This window comes from Brienomyrus brachyistius, chromosome 3, assembly GCF_023856365.1.
Source record: "Brienomyrus brachyistius isolate T26 chromosome 3, BBRACH_0.4, whole genome shotgun sequence".
Classification (NCBI taxonomy): domain Eukaryota; kingdom Metazoa; phylum Chordata; class Actinopteri; order Osteoglossiformes; family Mormyridae; genus Brienomyrus; species Brienomyrus brachyistius.
The window spans coordinates 13,356,704-13,373,863 of record NC_064535.1 but is presented as its reverse complement, the minus strand read 5'-3'; the positions used below and the strand labels follow the sequence as shown (position 1 = coordinate 13,373,863).

The window sequence follows — 17,160 nt, the reverse complement described above, 5'->3', positions numbered from 1 at the left end:
TCCTCCCAAATTCTCAGTACATAACAAATGAATTTGTTCCAAATCAGCAAAAACAACACTCCAGTACAACGAGACATCACATATTCAGAAAATGTATTTTTGATGTTAACATCGTCATTTTGACAAAACTATCTGCAATTGTCACGGATGTTTCTTGGTTGATTCCCTGACGGGTTTACAGCGCTTGGACCGGAACCCAGGTGAGCTGCTTCACCTTTGCTGAATGATGCGGTGCCGGGTGTACAGCGCCCGAGCCGGAACCCAGGTGAGGCGCTCCACGTTTCCCGCGGGCAGGTGCACTAACACGTAGGGCTGCGTCTTGCAGCGAGAACATGGCGCCCGGCGTTCGGTGGAGGACGTGGAGCTGGCGCTCGAGGAAATCCAAAGTTTGGCTGCCGTTGCTGATTGGCGCTGTGCTGATCAGCTTTAATGATGGTGCCGAAGAAGCACCGGAGAGAGGAGAGTGGGACATCATCGTCGTCAACGTAGGTGCAGTTTTATAGGACTTTCGGGGAAATGGAATGTAAACATGGGCTCCGTGTCGGCGAATGAGGAAATGGGCGCAGGCATCCAAACCGCAGCTAGCTATTTAAGACTTAAATCCCACCTTGGTGGTTAGCATAAACAGATTTTGAGTATACTGATCAGTGATTGAAATATTACATATTGAGGCTTAGAAGCCTGTGTAAAAATCATTGCGATTTTCCCTGGCCCAGGGCTCCCGAATAGTGAAACTGTCGAACACTAGCCAGCTAATTATTTTGCGCCTCGTTTCACCATGACAGAAGTAACTATAGAACTAGGAGTAGCCAGTTTTATATAATTTAATTAAAATAAGAAACCGATTGGCTATCGTTTTTGATAATGCAGTATCTGTTTCCGTGGATAGGTGGCTAGCTTATTGTCTATCTTATTGCTTTAATAGTTGACTTTATAGGCAGTCTATTAAAAATATTACTGTGTTCTTTAGTTTATTGGGCTAGATTTACACATGTAGACTCGCCCCTGTCGGCACTCGCCTTTCCCATTTGAGTTTTAGAACGTATTGATGCATATTAAAAGTTCAAACTACAAGACAAATATATAAAATAACTATTAACTGAACATTTCGAGATGCCAAAAGTAGTGTTAGAAGCACAGATAAGATGGCAAAGGTTAAAAATTCATAAAGCTACTGTGGCACTATACCGTATGTTTTATTCATTTAGAATATACTTAATTATTTATTGTCCCTTAAAAGAGCTGTTAAGTCGCCATGATCAGTTTTAAATAGGGCTGACGATTATTTTTCTATGGATTGATATAATTTACTGATTGGTCGATTAATCTAATCGACTAATTTTCCTCCCGAAAATCATATTTACAGTTTTATTTCTTTTAGTTAAATTTTATTTTGACAACAAAAACTATGTCATTGCAGGGCTTTTTATGCGCTCCGGCTTTTCGGGACATTACTTTCACCCACAATTCGATAAGATGGTTATAGTACGTCTGCAATATTAATGAGATGCGTATTGTGATGCCCAAAAGTAAGTAATCTGTAAATTCGGCGTTTCCTTATGTTTATTAAATTCGGCTAGCAGTGCGCCACATGCTACTCTTTTGGTAAATCGTGGAAGCAATTAAGCACTATAGTGGCGGCGAAGAAAGTGACTTATTAGCAACGACATCTTTCAAAAGAAGATATTATGGATAAACAAGGTAAAAGACATTGGTGGTGCGTCGGTACTTTCTCCAGATTAAAGTTCGACATTTTTTTGTAAATATAGTATTCATTTATGTGTCAGTTCACGAATTATTTTCTTTTATGTAGTGTCCGTTTTCGTTTACAATAATAACACTAGTCCCGACAACATTATCGTAGAATAAGCCCAGATTTCATCTTAAACATTTTCACAAAACACTTTTTCAATGGAGATTCTTTAGTAGGTGGACAACTTTGTGGCTTTAATAATGAGTATATTTAGCAGCTACAACGACATAAGATATTAAATAGCTCTCCGTACCAATGGTAATTTAATAAACATGAATAGACAGTATGGTGGTTTTGCTTACCCGTAATAGCCTGTGTGCGTTTTCTCTTCTGCTGTTTGTGCATTGCGATATGCCATCGAAACTTTGCACAGTGTACAAACCACCCTTTTTTTAGTGATAATATGAACTACTCCCATAATCGTGCAGTGATGTTAAAGGAAAACAATTGTTATAATCCACTTAAGTGTTTTAGAACACATGAGTGTAATTTAGTTTAAATAATAATATAAAGATGCGGCTATTTAAAATATTGACGTCAACGCTTTTTCAGCTTCGACGTCATCGGATACTTCGACTAATTGCGGCAGCCTTAGTTTTAGGTGTTATGTTATTTGTGACATTTTTTTCTTTTAGTAAATATTCAGCTGCCCGTACAATTTCTAAAAACGTCCTTAGAAGACTGTTTAAATTAGACTTGACATACGTGGAGCAGTATTAATTATTGAACGTCGTTGTTTTTTTTCCCCTCCGAACTCGTGTTAATTCACCTTAATTCATATATCCAGTTTCAGTCTTGGTAAGGAGAGTTTTTATGTGATCATGTCTGTGAAACTCTCGTGCCTGATTCACAGTATAAGAATTTTGCGTTAAGTCTAGGAATTCCATCTAACAAGTTTTGTTCTTTCCAGGGGTCAGGACCGATACTGCTGAGAAAATCTATGTACACCGGCACTGACATAAGACTGAAAAGTGAGTTGTAATCTGCTGGAAATGAATCCTTGCAGTTATCTCGTAATTTGGAGCATGGCCTGAACTATTTTGCTAAGTAATAACTGGTAGATGTTTGCATTTCGGCAACAATAATCTCAGGAGTCAGAGTTGATAATGAATATTTTGTCTTTGTTATTCCAGTGAAGTAGATATTTTTTTCTGCGCATATGTGGACAATATTTGTTTTTGCTGTGTCTGTTCCTCAATGTGAATTGCTTCTGTATTTCAGTTAAATCCTTTGGATGTCCAGGAGAAACGAAGTTTACCATTGACTGGTTCTTGAAATACTATCCATGTCACAATCGGTACAAGAACATTGCTGTAAGTGCCTTTACTGTAATGTTTTGTGTCGCATCAGTTGAATGATTTAATAATATATAAGTGAATGTCTTTGTTGTCATGAGTTACTTATGATGAGGTTCTAATGACCGTGGTGATTCAGAGCTACAGATCAGAAGCTGTGAATGGCGTGTTTTCACTGCCCCATTTCCTGTCTGCTGCCCTTTGTGTACTATTAACTTTTCTTGCGAAAGCTATGGCTGAATGAGCAAGCATTCCAATACACTCACTGGACATGTTCTGGAACAATTAAAACGTTTTTTTTTTTTTTTAGTTTTTATTTATGATAGTGGCAGATTTCAGCATTTCCCATTTTACAGGAAATGTATGAGAAAATGGAGCCGAACAGGGGAAAAGGCCAGAGCCTCATGAATTTAGGCGACGGGGAATGCATTCAGTCAGAAAAATTGCAGGTTATGTGCAATAAGGAGCTGCGAGTCTTCCCCCCTTTTAACGTAAGTACATTTCACGTTTAGCTACTTAGCCGATCTAAGTTTTCTACCGTTTGATACAGGGAGATTTTCCATCTTGAGAAACATACTTTTATGTACCTTGTACTAAGGTATCATTTCTAAGAAACGGCTCTTCAGTAATTTCCTTATTCCATGTGTATCGTCCTGTGCTTAAAATGACCTCGTGGTTGGCTTCTGTGTTGACTCTTCTTGTTGGTTATATGGTCAGTTTCCAAAAGGGCTTTTCACTTTTTTTGTAAATGTTTGTCTCAAAGTGTTTTTTTTTATATATATCTATGATTTTGTTTTAGAAAACAAACCGGGTGCCTGCTCCTGTGTGTGTTTCTCCACATGATATGAAACTGGTAAGAAGAATATGTAGTGTCATCAAATATTACCATCATTTTCAGAAGGTTTAATGGTGAAATTTAGAATCCTTTGTATGAAACTTGTGGTTGATCCCATATTTTCTTCCATTTGATTTGTATATTATGGGTGGCCTGTTAATGATATTAGTTTAATTGCTTGCTGTGGATTTTTGCTTTTCTTTTCACAAATGTTCTGTAAAATTATGGATCTTATCCTAGAATGCCGTACAAGCAAGTATTTCTACCGAATTTTTTAAAAATTGCTTTTAACAGAGTGATCAGCTATTACAATTCAGTTTCATTACATTACGCTAACTCGTAAGAGCTATAAACAGGGAGAAAAATGGCACATTACGAATGTATAGCTGTTAAAGTAAACTTGGCATCAGTGCAGCTAGGTTAAGCTTCCAGTGAATGTACAGTTACAAGAGTAAACAGTATTGAAGTGAGAGATATACACCTTTTTTCAAACAAAGCAGGAACCTAATGTCCAGGGTAATTTCCAAAGCACAATAGATCAGAAATCAAAATAAGTCCTGCAGAGTTGTCAGAATAACCTTTAAATAATTTTCTGTTCAGAACATATAACTTGCTCTTGTTGGGGGAACCCTGTATAATGTACTTTCGCATTTGGTTAATCCTTATCAACATCTCAATAAGCCCCCAATGTCATATTAGACATTCAACTACAGTATTGATATTTTATTTAGGAAAAAAATCTGGGTTTCACATTTTTGTTTCTTTCAGTTTGCGTTTACTTTGAGGTTTTCACTTCCCACTTTTGTTGTTTTATCAAATTTTTGTTGCAGAATACCAGTTACATGAGAGATGGATTAAAACATCCTCACGAGGTAAGATTTCTCACTATCTTTTTAAATGAAGTGCCTCCTGGTTGAATGTCTGCCATTGACGTGTTTGTTTCTTGGTTCCCTAGGAGAATGTTATCACCACTACATGGAGAGACGGCCCCTACCTGCTCGCAGTGTTCATTAACTCCAAAAGTAAGGTGGCCAACTGGAATTTAACAGGTAAGATGATCTACAATGAATTCCCACAAATAAATTTGCGCAAACAGGAAGATTTTTGTAGATCACTGTTTCCTAGTCCAGTCCTTGGGGGCTTCCACACGGTCCGTGTTCTTGCTCCCCCCCCAGCTCCCAGTAGCAAAAATGTGGACTGAGGACAGGGTTAGGAAACACTGGTGTGTTTCTATAGCCTTGTCAGGTGTTTCTGCTTGGACAGTACCTTACAATATGCTATACTTTACAATGAGCCAAATTCAACAAATCTAAAGTAGGTTCCTCACTAGTAAACTGAGGAAAATATAAAAATGTCTTTATACAGTCTTGGCAGATGTGTGTTCTTTTTGACGGAGGTGGTCTTGGTAGCATTGCAGCATGTTCAGTGTGATAAGCATTAGGCCTAAGAATTTGCATAAATCAAAGAATTGTTTTCCCTTCTTAGTGAACATTGTAATGAAAGGCTCCCATGGATTTATCTCCATTACGGAATGGCCACTTATGATTGTGAGTATTAATGATTTAATACCTTAAACAAATGTGACTAAAAATCAGTTCTTTAAGAAGCCTGTGTGAGAATCCTTGTGTGACGGTAAAAAGGAGAAACCCTATGAAAAGCAAGCATGAAGAAATGGGATTGAAAAATGATGTAAACAAGCTGCCTGGCAAAAAAAAGGTCACAGTTTAACTTTAAATTAGCAAGTACTTAAGAGCCAATGATTGGATCATTATTGCAGCTCAGCAATGTTATGCAGCAGTGAAGTGAAGTCAGCTGAGTACATGGATCTGCTGAATGGTCAGGTTATCCCATCAATGGATTCTTCCTTTCCTAATGTCATGAGCAAATTCCAGGAAGATAATGCCAAGATCTATCAGCCTTGAATTGTCAGAGTGGTTCAGGGAGCACGAGGAATCATTTTCACACATGAATTGGCCACCATAGAGCCTTGACCTTAACCCCATTGGAAGTCTTTTAGATGTGCTGAAGACTTTACAGAGTGGTCCAGCTCACCTATCGTCAGTGCAAGATCTCGACAAGAAATGAATGCAAATCTGGATGAAAAAAAAAAATGTTGATGTTGCATAAGCACGTAGATACAATGCAGCACCAATGTGCCTCATAATCAAAGCTAAAGGTCGTCCAACAAAACATTATAGTGTGCGATTTTTTTTTTTTTTATTATTTTTTTTTGGCCAGGTAGTGTATCTGATACCATGAGTGAAGAGTGTGCTTGAATCTGGTAGCTGTACCTGTTTTTGGTGATCATCTCCCTTTCCCCCACCCACTTCTCTCTGTCAGTTCTACATGGTGATGTGCATGGTGTACATTCTCTATGCACTGTTCTGGTTCTTGTGGTCCGCCTGCTACTGGAAAGATCTCCTGAGGATCCAGTTCTGGATCGCCGGTGTCATCTTCCTGGGCATGGTGGAGATGGCCGTCTTCTGCGCCGAATACGAGAACACCAACACGGTGGGCTCAGCCTGTAAGTGCCCGTATCCCAGCGCTCACTAGCGCCCATCTTCACCAGGATATTACCAAAGACTGCATGTCTTTAGTTGTTTTTCTTCCCTGATTATTCTAGCTTTTCTTAAAGAATGTCCGCGATACAGAGTTATATAAATATTTACTTAATCTCAGATGCTTGGGTTCACTGGTTATTTTTCTTCTAACGTCGCAGCTCAAGGTTTGCTGATATTCGCTGAGCTCCTCTCGGCCCTGAAGAGGACCCTGGCCCGGCTGCTGGTCATCATCGTCAGCCTGGGATACGGGATCATCAAGTGAGCGCCGAGCCGCTGCGTTGCTCTTCCTCTTAGGCTTTCCCTGGTCTGCACGCTTTATGCTCCTCAGCACGGCACATCCCAAGTGGCAGTGTAATTCAAAGGACCACCTCTGAATTAATGATGTACGAATGTTTATTTCTTGCTTAGAGATTTGTAGTGGTGGCCTTTATTATGATTTATTCAGATTTAGCCACAGACATTCAATAGTTTTAAATTAGCTAGGTGCTACAGTATTGTTGTTCTCAGCTGGTAGGCGCTTGTGTTATTGTGCACTTGATTTCAACTATTTCCCGTATTTAGGCCTCGCCTGGGGACCGTCATGCACCGAGTGGTGGGGCTCGGAGTGCTATACTTCGCCTTTGCTGCTATTGAAGGTGTTCTGAGAATTACTGTGGTAAAATACCATTCATACCTTTTTGTTCAGTTTCCGAAAATATGCTTATTTGACAGGGTGTGATATTCTATGCAGAAAGCTAGCGTATAAAACCATAGAATCTATTGAGATCTGCCCTTCTAGTCCTCAATCTTTTCATCATTTAATCACCGATTTTTGAATGTTAAGGCACTCATTTCATTTTCTTAAAAACAAGAATTTAATTAGTCTTGTTTAGAAAGTAGTTTCTCCTGTGAACATGAGGAAGCTCCTTCACCGGCTGTAACATGAACTACAAGTTTGCCGTTATCTGTTGTCGGAACCATGGCATGTCAGTGTGAGCGCGTGTGGCACTGCACGTCTAACCTGAGTCGTGTGTGTGTGTGTGTGTGTGTGTGTGTGTGTGTGTGTGTGTGTGTGTGTGTGTGTGTGTGTGTGTGTGTGTGTGTGTGTGTGTGTGTGTGTGTGTGTGTGTGTGTGTGTGTGTGTGTGTGTGTGTCTCTCTCTCGAAAGGGCCGAGAGAATAGCAAAACCCTAATCACCAACGTTGTCTTAGCGGTGATTGACTGCTGCTGCATCTGGTTCATATCCTTTGCTGTTGTAGTTTGGTTTAATGGCATTTTACAAAGCCCTTTTTTGTAAGGAAATGATTTATTCTCCAACATGAAAAATGGGATTTTAAGAGTGCAGGAAAGGGTCATATTTAGTGAGTTGCTTCCCCGAATCGTGTACTAATCATTGTCTTTGTATGGAGATGCAGCTCCTGATTCGCGCTCCTGCTGTGCCTCCTCCTTGCTTCCTCCTCTCTTGTAGGCGAAGGACTCAGATCTGGCCCTGCTTGCCAACATTCCGCTGGCTCTACTCGACTCCTCTCTGTGCTGGTGGATATCCTTTATGGCTTGCTTGTCTGGCTGCCCTGTCTCCCTGCCTTCTCTCTTCTTCTTTTTACCTTCTGAGGCTTTTATTGCATTGATTCCACCTTTATTCTCAGTCCAGTTATCCTGTTATCCAGCTTTGTGGGGTAGGATGCTGTGCTGGTGATTGGCAGGTTGCTGGTTCAGATCCCACAGTCAGCAAAATGGTTTGGCCCTCAAGCACATCTCTTAACCTCATTTCCTCAAGGGCTAGTTTGCCTAATTCTTTGTCACTTTGGATAAAATTGTCTGCTAATTAAATTAATATAGAATTTAAAATGTGAATGTGTAGTAGTAACATGGACGGGGAGGTTGCTGGTTCACAACCCAGTCGGGCTGTTGCTGCCGTGCCATTCCAGAAGCGATGTAATTGGTATGCGTTCAACAAAATGGAAGTGACTGAATGCATGTTGCCTGTTCCTTTATTTGATTTTTTTCAGTTACTGATGATTTTGTTAGCATGTGCCTACGTTTGTGTGCAGTGCTGATGCCTTTTCAGTACAGAGCTACAGCACTGATTAGATCACCCTCTTTCCTTAACTGGCATCCACATATTTGTGAGTCTGGCCCAGACTATAAAGACTCTTAAGCTCAGAAGAAACCCAGTGAAGTTGTCGCTCTACAGACACTTCACCAACACACTCATCTTTGCCATCATTGGTGAGTCAGCCTCTCCTGGGCATCGGTCTCATTCATACTGCACTAAAACTGTGCATGCAATGTGCATCTGCATATATCTGTATGGCTCTAACGTCATTAGTGCGTATGTATCTTTATGCAGTGTGCAAGTGCGTGCAGTATATATGTGTATAGCGCTAAAATCCTTAGTGTGTGCATATTCATGCAACGTGTGTGTGGGTGCCTGCATGTGTGTGCACGTGCAGTATGTATAGTTTAGACACTCCAAGCCGCCTAAAAGGAGAGTGATAGTACCACTGCACATGATGTGGCCGCCTAACCTAAACACAGCAGAAATGGGTTTGGGGGAGTTTGACCAGATAGTGACGGAGAAGCAGCCAGCGAGTGCTCAGCATATATGTGACCCGTGCTGGCAAAATGAGTCGGAATGCGCTCAGGCTAATTATGAGCTAGAGTAAAAAATGTCAGAGTTAATTTTCGTCAAAATTGAGATTTTCCCAAAAATGAGTCCCTTAAGTCATCATCTATCGATCCCAATAATCAAAATAGCAAATAAATACCTTGAACCATCATAAGTTGAATGTTTTGTACGGGCTTTGTCTTCAGAAATTAGTCCTTTATCTTAAATTTTCTTAGAAAATCCGTGTTTTTCTCCACTCACTCACAGCATGACTGAGAAATCCCCCCACCGATTGTTTGGTATCACCGTGAAGCAAGGCTCGCCTACTTTCTAAAAATTTACATAGAATTTCCAATGACATCACTCTGAACCAATACAGCTCTATTTTATAAAGCCCTGTTTATGTAAACAACTTCTAATGGATGTCATTTTTTGTCTGATTCCAACAAACCATACATCATTTTGAATGTTTTAAAAAGGAGAATCTAAAAATAATAACTCTATTTTGAAAATTTCCTCATTCCAACTCATTTTGCCAGCACGGGTCACATGTATGACAGCTGGGAAAACATCCCAGGAGGCCACCTCATGAAACTGGCATGGGGGAGAGAGCGGGGTCAGCCAGTCACTGGAGCAGCTGGGGTTAAGGGCGTCGCTCAAGTGATGGCATCACTCTGATGACCCCGGGATTTGAACCAGCAACCTTGTGGGTCCCAACTCACAGATATGCCACCCCTCCCCACAAATAAATTTTTTTCTTCAGTACAAATTTCCATATATGTTATATTATACTTTTAGTACCTTTGAAATTATTGTAAAACCTAGAGGGCAGTGCAGGTATACCTTTCATTGGGTTGGTGTGTCCAAACTTTTGATGGATAGTTTCTCTGTATAGTGCTATCATCATTGTGTATGCGCACTTATGCAATGTGTGAGTGTATATGCAGTATATAACTGTAGTGCTCACGTCATTAGTGTGTTTGTATATCCAATGTGCAAGTGTGTGTGCGCAGTATATATTTGCATAGTGCAAACATCTTTAGTGTGTTTGCATATTTATGGAGAAATGCTGTTTCTTTTTTAGCCTCCATAATTTTCATGGTGTGGACAACCAAAAAGTTTCGGTTAGCCGAATGTCAGTCTGTGAGTACGGCTTTGACATTATTTCTTAAGTTATTTTTCCTTTTAAATATTCACTTGGTGAGCTACTCTGAATGGAGAAGTCATTCTTATGGTAATATCACTGTGAGCTTAAATATGCTCGTGTCATTTCTGGGTTAAGCTATCTGTTTGAGGTGTGTTGCTGAGTTTTTTTTGCACTGTTAGGAAGGATCGTGGTGGTTTTGTAAAGCACAGCCAGCATTGTTCTCTTGTCTCTTGTATGTTCACTCAGCAGGACTGGCAGGAGATCTGGGTGGATGATGCTTTCTGGAGATTCCTGTTTTCGGTTATTTTACTGGTTATCATGTTTCTCTGGAGGCCGTCCGCAAACAACCAGAGGTGAGCTGACGACAGGCTGTAGATCTGTCTGTGTGTCTGTTTTAAAGCACATAGTAGCTGTCCATTGGGATGCCAGTCTAAAAGCACTGAAGATCATTTCACTGTGCTTTACTAATTATGGTGATTTGAAGTATTGCGCTTCTCTGTAATGGTTTTTATTATTTGTCATCTGTTTGTTGTTAACCCTTCTAGGTATGCCTTCACTCCACTGATTGATGACTCAGATGACGAAGAGGTTGAGGAGTTTCTTGTATCCTCTAACTTGGGTAAGGTCCTTTGGAAGTTACCTTTAAATCTTCCGCATTGTGCTGAGAGTCACGGGATGGGCTAACATTAATGTTGACTTTCACAGGCGAGGGCATCAAGCTGAGGGGAACGAAGACCGAGTCAAACGGGACTGCGAAACCTGTAGCACCTGCTGTGAGTGTCGCTTTGGGAAGTTCTCTGCAACGCGGTGGTTGATGGCCACAGTTATGGCTCACCTTGAAGGCAGGAGGGCGTTGGCATTTGGTTTTGGTGTGTCTCAATCTGGACTCTCTTCTTGTGGGATCAGTAGGTCGTGCGCATGAAGACAACCTGCTTGTGGTGGTCTCTCTAACAACCACACAGGGGAATATTCAGAAGAGCTGACGTGTATATTGAGATTAACCCCACTAGGTGGCAGTATTGATTAAGAATAACTTCCATAATCTCTTATCCCCTCTCTAGGATGAAGACCTGAAGTGGGTAGAGGAGAACATTCCTACTACTTTGACAGATGTGTAAGTGTCATTATGTGTGTGTGCACAGGTGCCGGTGACTGTACAGCCGGCACATATTGGACCTACGGATACACTGCAGTTGTTTTTGTAGGACTTTTTAATATAATGTATTTTTTCCCAATTCCGCTTCTCCATGCAGTGCCCTCCCCGTTCTTCTTGATTCGGATGAGGTAAACATCTTCATGTTTGGCTGTTTTTTTTAAAAGCTTTTGTTGTAGTACGCTGCCATTTACTTAAGTGTGATTATTTTCTGTCCCTCAGGAAATCATGACGACGAAGTTTGAGATGTCAAAAATGGAATGAAGCACCACTTTGAGCACAGTTCGAGTGTCAGCCGCTTGTGACCTTGCTGGGGAGCAGTGGGGCGATGTACTCGGCACGTCATTAACAACCATTGTCTGTCTGTGACCTTTTATTTCACCGTATTTGCTTACAAAACTTTTTCATCCTGTTTCATCCTGCTCAAGTAAGGAAAAATGAATTTTCATTTTTGCTCATGAACAAAAATATGCTAATCTTGTTCCTGGAATTTTTCAGTTATTTTTCTTTTAAAATTCCATTTATTTAAAAAAATATATGCGACTGGGATGACCAAAGTCTAAGCCTGTTTTTGTTCCACGTCTATCTGTTAACGTAGATCTGAGGTCAGTTTTGTGCTATCTAATGCCACTTTTTGGTTTGCACATTTGGTTCATCTTACTTTTACTAAGGAAGCCCTATTGTTGTTTATGTGAGCAGTTAATGCATTTATAACAGTGTCTTCACAGCCCTTTTATTGTCATAATGTTCATAATGCTGGTATTTTATGGTGATTGTTGTTACCTTGAAACAATACTTTTTGTTTGGGACTTTCTTCCTAGTGAGATGCAAAGCAATACCCCTTCTTTGGTAATGCAAATATTACTCTTCCCTGCTGGACCCAATATATATCTTAAATATTTAGGTAATACTTAAGGCATTCGACCTGTTTTGATATTACCTTCTTTGATATTGCAAATGCTTTGGATTGACAAATGTGCACCTTTATTACATAGGGAATGATGCTGATCATTATCCTGGTGACGATTTTTAAGCGCTTTTGTGCAAAGCAGAACTTGATGAGACATGAGCGCGAGCTGCAGTGTTGATGAGATGTCTGTTGCGGTATCCTCAATATGTGACAACCCCCAACTCCCTCCCCCCTAGTCTAACTTCGTTGGTTCAGCCTCGTTTCTCAGAGGGCACTACTGGTTTTCTCAATACTCCCTATCCTTTGTATGTATACATGACTTGTTTCCTGTAAGCGCCGGTCCAGCCCTCTATGTAAAACCCTGGTGTGTCCTGTATGGTAAACCTCACACCTTACGGCCTAAGTATTTAACTATTAGCACATGGTGTAAATGGTACATGGTTTTTAAAAAATATTTGTATGTAGAACACGTACAGCAGTATATAGTTTGCTGCAAGAAGGACAGCCTGCAATGTGAATGAAATCGAAAGCAAATTGAAAGAATTCTGGTTTTCAGTTACGATTGGCGAAGTCTGTAATTGTTTTATGACACAATGTGTTTTTTCTTTCTGTTTCTAGTATATATTTCTTTACCTACTTTGAAATGGTGAGCTTTGGTGCTTCTGCAAGTTTGGATCATTCCCTTTAGGTTATTTTTGTTTTCTAATTCCACCGGTGGCAGGGTGTCCGAACACTATTCCTGTCATTTTTATGTTTGGTTTGCAAAGGCAGGTTGGAGCATATTCGATACACTCCACCTTTGTCTGTTTTGTTTGAAATCTCCCCCCACCCCCCGTCCTCTCTTCTTTTGCAATTTATGGGATCTTGTAAATCTATATAAAGTTTGGTTGGCTCGGAGAACAGGTGTATACTTTCTGGTTTTTCAATATTGATTAATTTAATTGTAAATAAAAATTCTTTATTTTATCGATGTTTGTCTTCTGTGCTTTGACTTATTCCTCTTCATTTGCATTCTATTTTTCTTTTGTCTTCCGTGTTGTCTGGGAACTCTCTGTTTCCTTTTTTTTTTAAGTAGTTTATAACTGGGGTTACTAGTGCACTCCCTGCAGCTTAGATTGTATGGCTTACTACAAAAATAATTACTCCACCGTATGCCTGTGAGTTTGGAAACAGGCAAAATGCAGGACACCCAGTGGCAATGAAGGACCCAAGCTGCCCTAAGGCACTTTCAGATTTTATTAGGGTCAAGAGGTTGTTTGGTTAGGTTTTTTTTTTTTTATGTTGAACGAAAATGTGGGAAACGCATCCTTCGAGAATGTCTGTGTGCTTCTGTGGCCTGTGAGGGTGTCTCCCAGCCGAAAGGCGGGCAGTATAGGCATAGAGAGACATCCATCGGGATTCCAACTTCCTGTTTGGTCATTTCCTGTGTGGGAGGTGTAGTCTGCACTACTTTGTAGAGCAGTGTTGGTCTCGGTCTCGCATCCTCCCCACCTAACTGACCTTTTCTGTTGAGATCAGAGGCAGCTTTTTTATTGTTGGGGGAGGGGGTTGGACGTTGGTCACTTATGAGCCCACTGCTGATTCACTGGTGTCTCGTACATGTGAAGAACAAGGATGAATAGAGTGCTGACGTTTTAACTCGCCATTGAAAAGCCTCATGTTTTTGAACTTATGCACAGCTTGATGTAATTTATCGAATTAGGCCATTAGGCTGTTTGCTGCCTCCTAGTCAAACACTATCAAACTTTATTTTTAACAAGCTTTAAAAGGCTTCTTTGCTGTGATTGATCAGAGGCAGCAGAGGCTACTTGTGTAGAATGTCCCCACAATCTGGTGAAAAGAACTGTGTACTCTTGCAAATGAATTTTTCATGCAACATTTCCACCATTGTACATCTGTAATGTGGTTAAGTCCCAACAGAGCAACTATATTTTAAGAGATTCAGATTTTAAGACTGCAGAATTCCTTCATAAACTGGGAGGCATTCAAATTCCAAAATGACCTCAGATGTATGTGGGAAATGGTCTGTGAGTTTTATGATTTTTAAAAAAATATATATTTTACTTCACCCCCTGACCCTAACCATGATAAGCTTTTGCAGGATGGATGGATAGATGGATGGGTGATTTTAAATACAAGTGTACATTTATGGAAAGACAAGACTGCATGGAGTATCTGTTTCAAGTATATTGAGCTTCTTATGTGAATACAAAAAGAAGCCATTTGCAATAAAAAGAACTGCAGAAAAGGAGGACTCAATGAGGTGAAAAGTAACAAGGATCAAGGGGCTCTCAACGGTGAATTCTAGCACCTCTGGGATAGATCAGTTGCTGACCTCTATCACTAATGAATATTGACAGGGGTGGAAGATATTTGCTGCCTCTTTAAACTCTGACCTTCGAGCTGCTGACTTGTTAAAACGCTTTCTTAAGCTGGCTGCAGAGGAGTAATTTGTTTGAACGATTGGAATCCACACCACCTGCGAAAGGATACAGAGGATCAACGAACCAGTGGTTCAGAAATGTGCATTTAAAGAGAAATATTTTTCTGGATGTCACTTGCGTTTGAACAATTTTTAAGGATCCAGTTGGTGTCACATCAAGTCATGGCATTCAGGCTCCTGCAGGTTACAGAGGCTTAATGTGAGTGTTACATGGCCAAGCGTGATTCTTCAACTGCATCGTATCTGTGGACAGTTTCCCAGAGGACGATGTCCTATTTCTTTTAGTTTACAAAATCAGATGACTGTAATGCAAAGGTGAGATCAGGTGAAGGTCACATGAGAAATGTCACTGAATGCTTGAATGGATCTAAATAATAGATCTCTGCAGATACTGGAGAAATTTCACTTTTATTTCTGTCCTCCACTTACTATTCAAATTTCAGTAAGGCTTACATGACTTAACTAATCTTTTCTCCAAATTTTGCATAAATAATTTAGACTGGCGTTTTAAACATTTTGAGAAGTTAATTTGTTTGGATGGTAATGGCTTCCATTTCAGAAATTCACTTGCCGTATGCATTGTGTCAGATAACTGAAAAAAAAAAAATTATTTCCATTTGCTTTGTCTAAGCTGTACATGAAATATCATTAATTAGCTGATGACTGTGAAGGGTTCTTACTTCTTAAAAAAAATAAATAAATAAGAGCAAAACCCTAGCAGTTGTTGGCTTTAATGGTTTACATGTGTTTGCTGTTTCCGTTTGGTGGTTTAGACTTTGATACACATTGTTAGCAACATATTCTCAGTTATAACAAACGCAGGAAATGTACGATTTCATTTAAATCTGAAACAGGAGAGGAAATGATTAATTTTACTGATATGACAGAATTGCATCTTTCTGTTCAGACGTACAGTGACACTTTGTTTCATAATTGGTCGCCCTCTGTCAGCCTCTCTAGGAACAAAATGGGAAAATGTTCTTGGCTCACTGAACATGCATCGTGAGTTGAACTAATTAGCAAAGAATTAGACCAATTTATTGTCTGGAATACAGCTGACTACCGTTGAAAATATAACTGTGTCTCCTGCTTCACCTTATTTTTATGTACTGCTGTCTTACAAATTTTTTACCTAAAAGCATCCGGCTGCTCAGTGTAATCTTCTGCCAGCAGAACCACAATTAACGCATGATTTAAAAATGCAGATTTGTTTAAAAATATAGAGTGGCCCCTTAATTTTTTCCATGGCTGTATACTAGTGTTTCCCAATCCGGCCCTCGGGGACCCACAAACAGTCCATGTTTTTGCTCCGGCTGGGAGCTGGAAGGAAGCAAAAACATGGACTGTCTAGCAAGGAACTAGGCGGGAGCAAAAATGTGGACCGTCTGTGGATCCCCAATGGACTTTATTAAGAAACCCTGACATATACAATGTACATGTGTTTAATGTATGTGGGGGCACATTAGCTTATCTGATATCAGCATGGACTCTCTCAGGTGTTGTTGATTTAACTAACAGTTACATTTTTCCTGAGGTGGGGAGGAGCACTGAGGTTTGCCTTGGCCATAGGCTGGACCTGGGGTAGCCCAAACATTAATTCCCCAAAAATATATGCATTATATGTGAGGTGACAGAAAACAATGAGAATTAGCTGCATCAACTGAATTATTGTGGAGCAGGGGGAGTACGTTTGTTGACATCTGTCTTTTTTGCTAAACAATTGTTCACGGCCATTGTTGTTTGCACAAGCTTTACATGAATGTAATAAATGTATTTTGAAAGATTATTAAAATTGCTAGGATGGCAACAGATATGAATGTGTAGATATGCATTTTTTTTGTAATGGATATGCTGAAAAACACGCTTCTTAGGCATGACAGGCAGAACCTCTGAAATATAAGAATTACAGGATTTAGTAAGTGCAGCACAATAAACCTTATTTTATAATCTGTAATGTATTTAATAATATATTTTCATTATTATACTTTTTTTTATCATTTTTCTTTTTTTTGCTTTGCCCTTTTTGTGACCGGGTACTGCCTTAAATAAAAACACCTTTGCACTTAAGTGTTGCTGAGTAGCCATCTTCTCTGGAATGTTCCGACAGCTTTTCAGGGTGCTGAGGAGTGCAGCTTGAAATCACAAATCAGGCTGGAATTTGTGCCATCTTGTCTATGGTCCTCGTAGCAAGACTGACATACCGTGCGGGGGTGCGGGGGTGCATGTTTCCTTTTGCCCCTATCCTCCACGTGCAGACCTCCACCCAGAGGGCCAGACACGCACAGATACTCTCATTCTTCCATTCATCTGCTACTGGGATTCCTTCCAAAAAAATATCTCCATATGGAGAGCGACCTCCAACCCTCAGCCACCTCTGTTTCCTAAGTACATTCATAACAGAAATGTCTAGGTTCCATTCCCATTCTCACACTTTCTGAATTCATCAATAACCGCCACTTTTTGTGGATGACATGGG

The 17,160-nt window shown here is 40.1% G+C and overlaps 1 protein-coding gene across 2 annotated transcripts; it reads left to right on the top strand.

The window, feature by feature from the left end:
• tmem87b (transmembrane protein 87B) lies at window positions 1-13,211 on the top strand. 2 transcript variants are annotated; one of them, XM_049007215.1, is made up of 21 exons: window positions 1-200; window positions 326-485; window positions 2,664-2,724; window positions 2,975-3,066; window positions 3,405-3,539; window positions 3,848-3,901; window positions 4,714-4,755; window positions 4,839-4,932; window positions 5,369-5,430; window positions 6,224-6,407; window positions 6,603-6,702; window positions 7,006-7,099; window positions 7,892-7,967; window positions 8,548-8,652; window positions 10,116-10,174; window positions 10,428-10,531; window positions 10,724-10,797; window positions 10,884-10,951; window positions 11,240-11,292; window positions 11,432-11,462; window positions 11,554-13,211. In XM_049007215.1, the coding sequence occupies exons 2-21, from the start codon at window positions 333-335 to the stop codon at window positions 11,593-11,595; spliced, it is 1,683 nt and encodes a 560-aa protein (XP_048863172.1). In that variant the 5' UTR covers window positions 1-200; window positions 326-332; the 3' UTR covers window positions 11,596-13,211. The 2 variants fall into 2 exon arrangements, with proteins under 2 accessions (XP_048863172.1, XP_048863170.1); XM_049007213.1 differs by lacking the exon at window positions 7,892-7,967 and adding an exon at window positions 7,592-7,667 and having other exon boundaries at window positions 4-200.
• Window positions 13,212-17,160: the final 3,949 nt, after the last annotated feature.

Coding starts and splice junctions, on each gene's coding strand:
- tmem87b (XM_049007215.1), top strand. CDS start 333: ATGGCGCCCGGCGTTCGGTGGAGGACGTGGAGCTGGCGCTCGAGGAAA. Junction 3,540..3,847: donor GAGTCTTCCCCCCTTTTAAC/GTAAGTACATTT, acceptor ATTTTGTTTTAG/AAAACAAACCGGGTGCCTGC. Junction 11,463..11,553: donor TTCTTCTTGATTCGGATGAG/GTAAACATCTTC, acceptor TCTGTCCCTCAG/GAAATCATGACGACGAAGTT.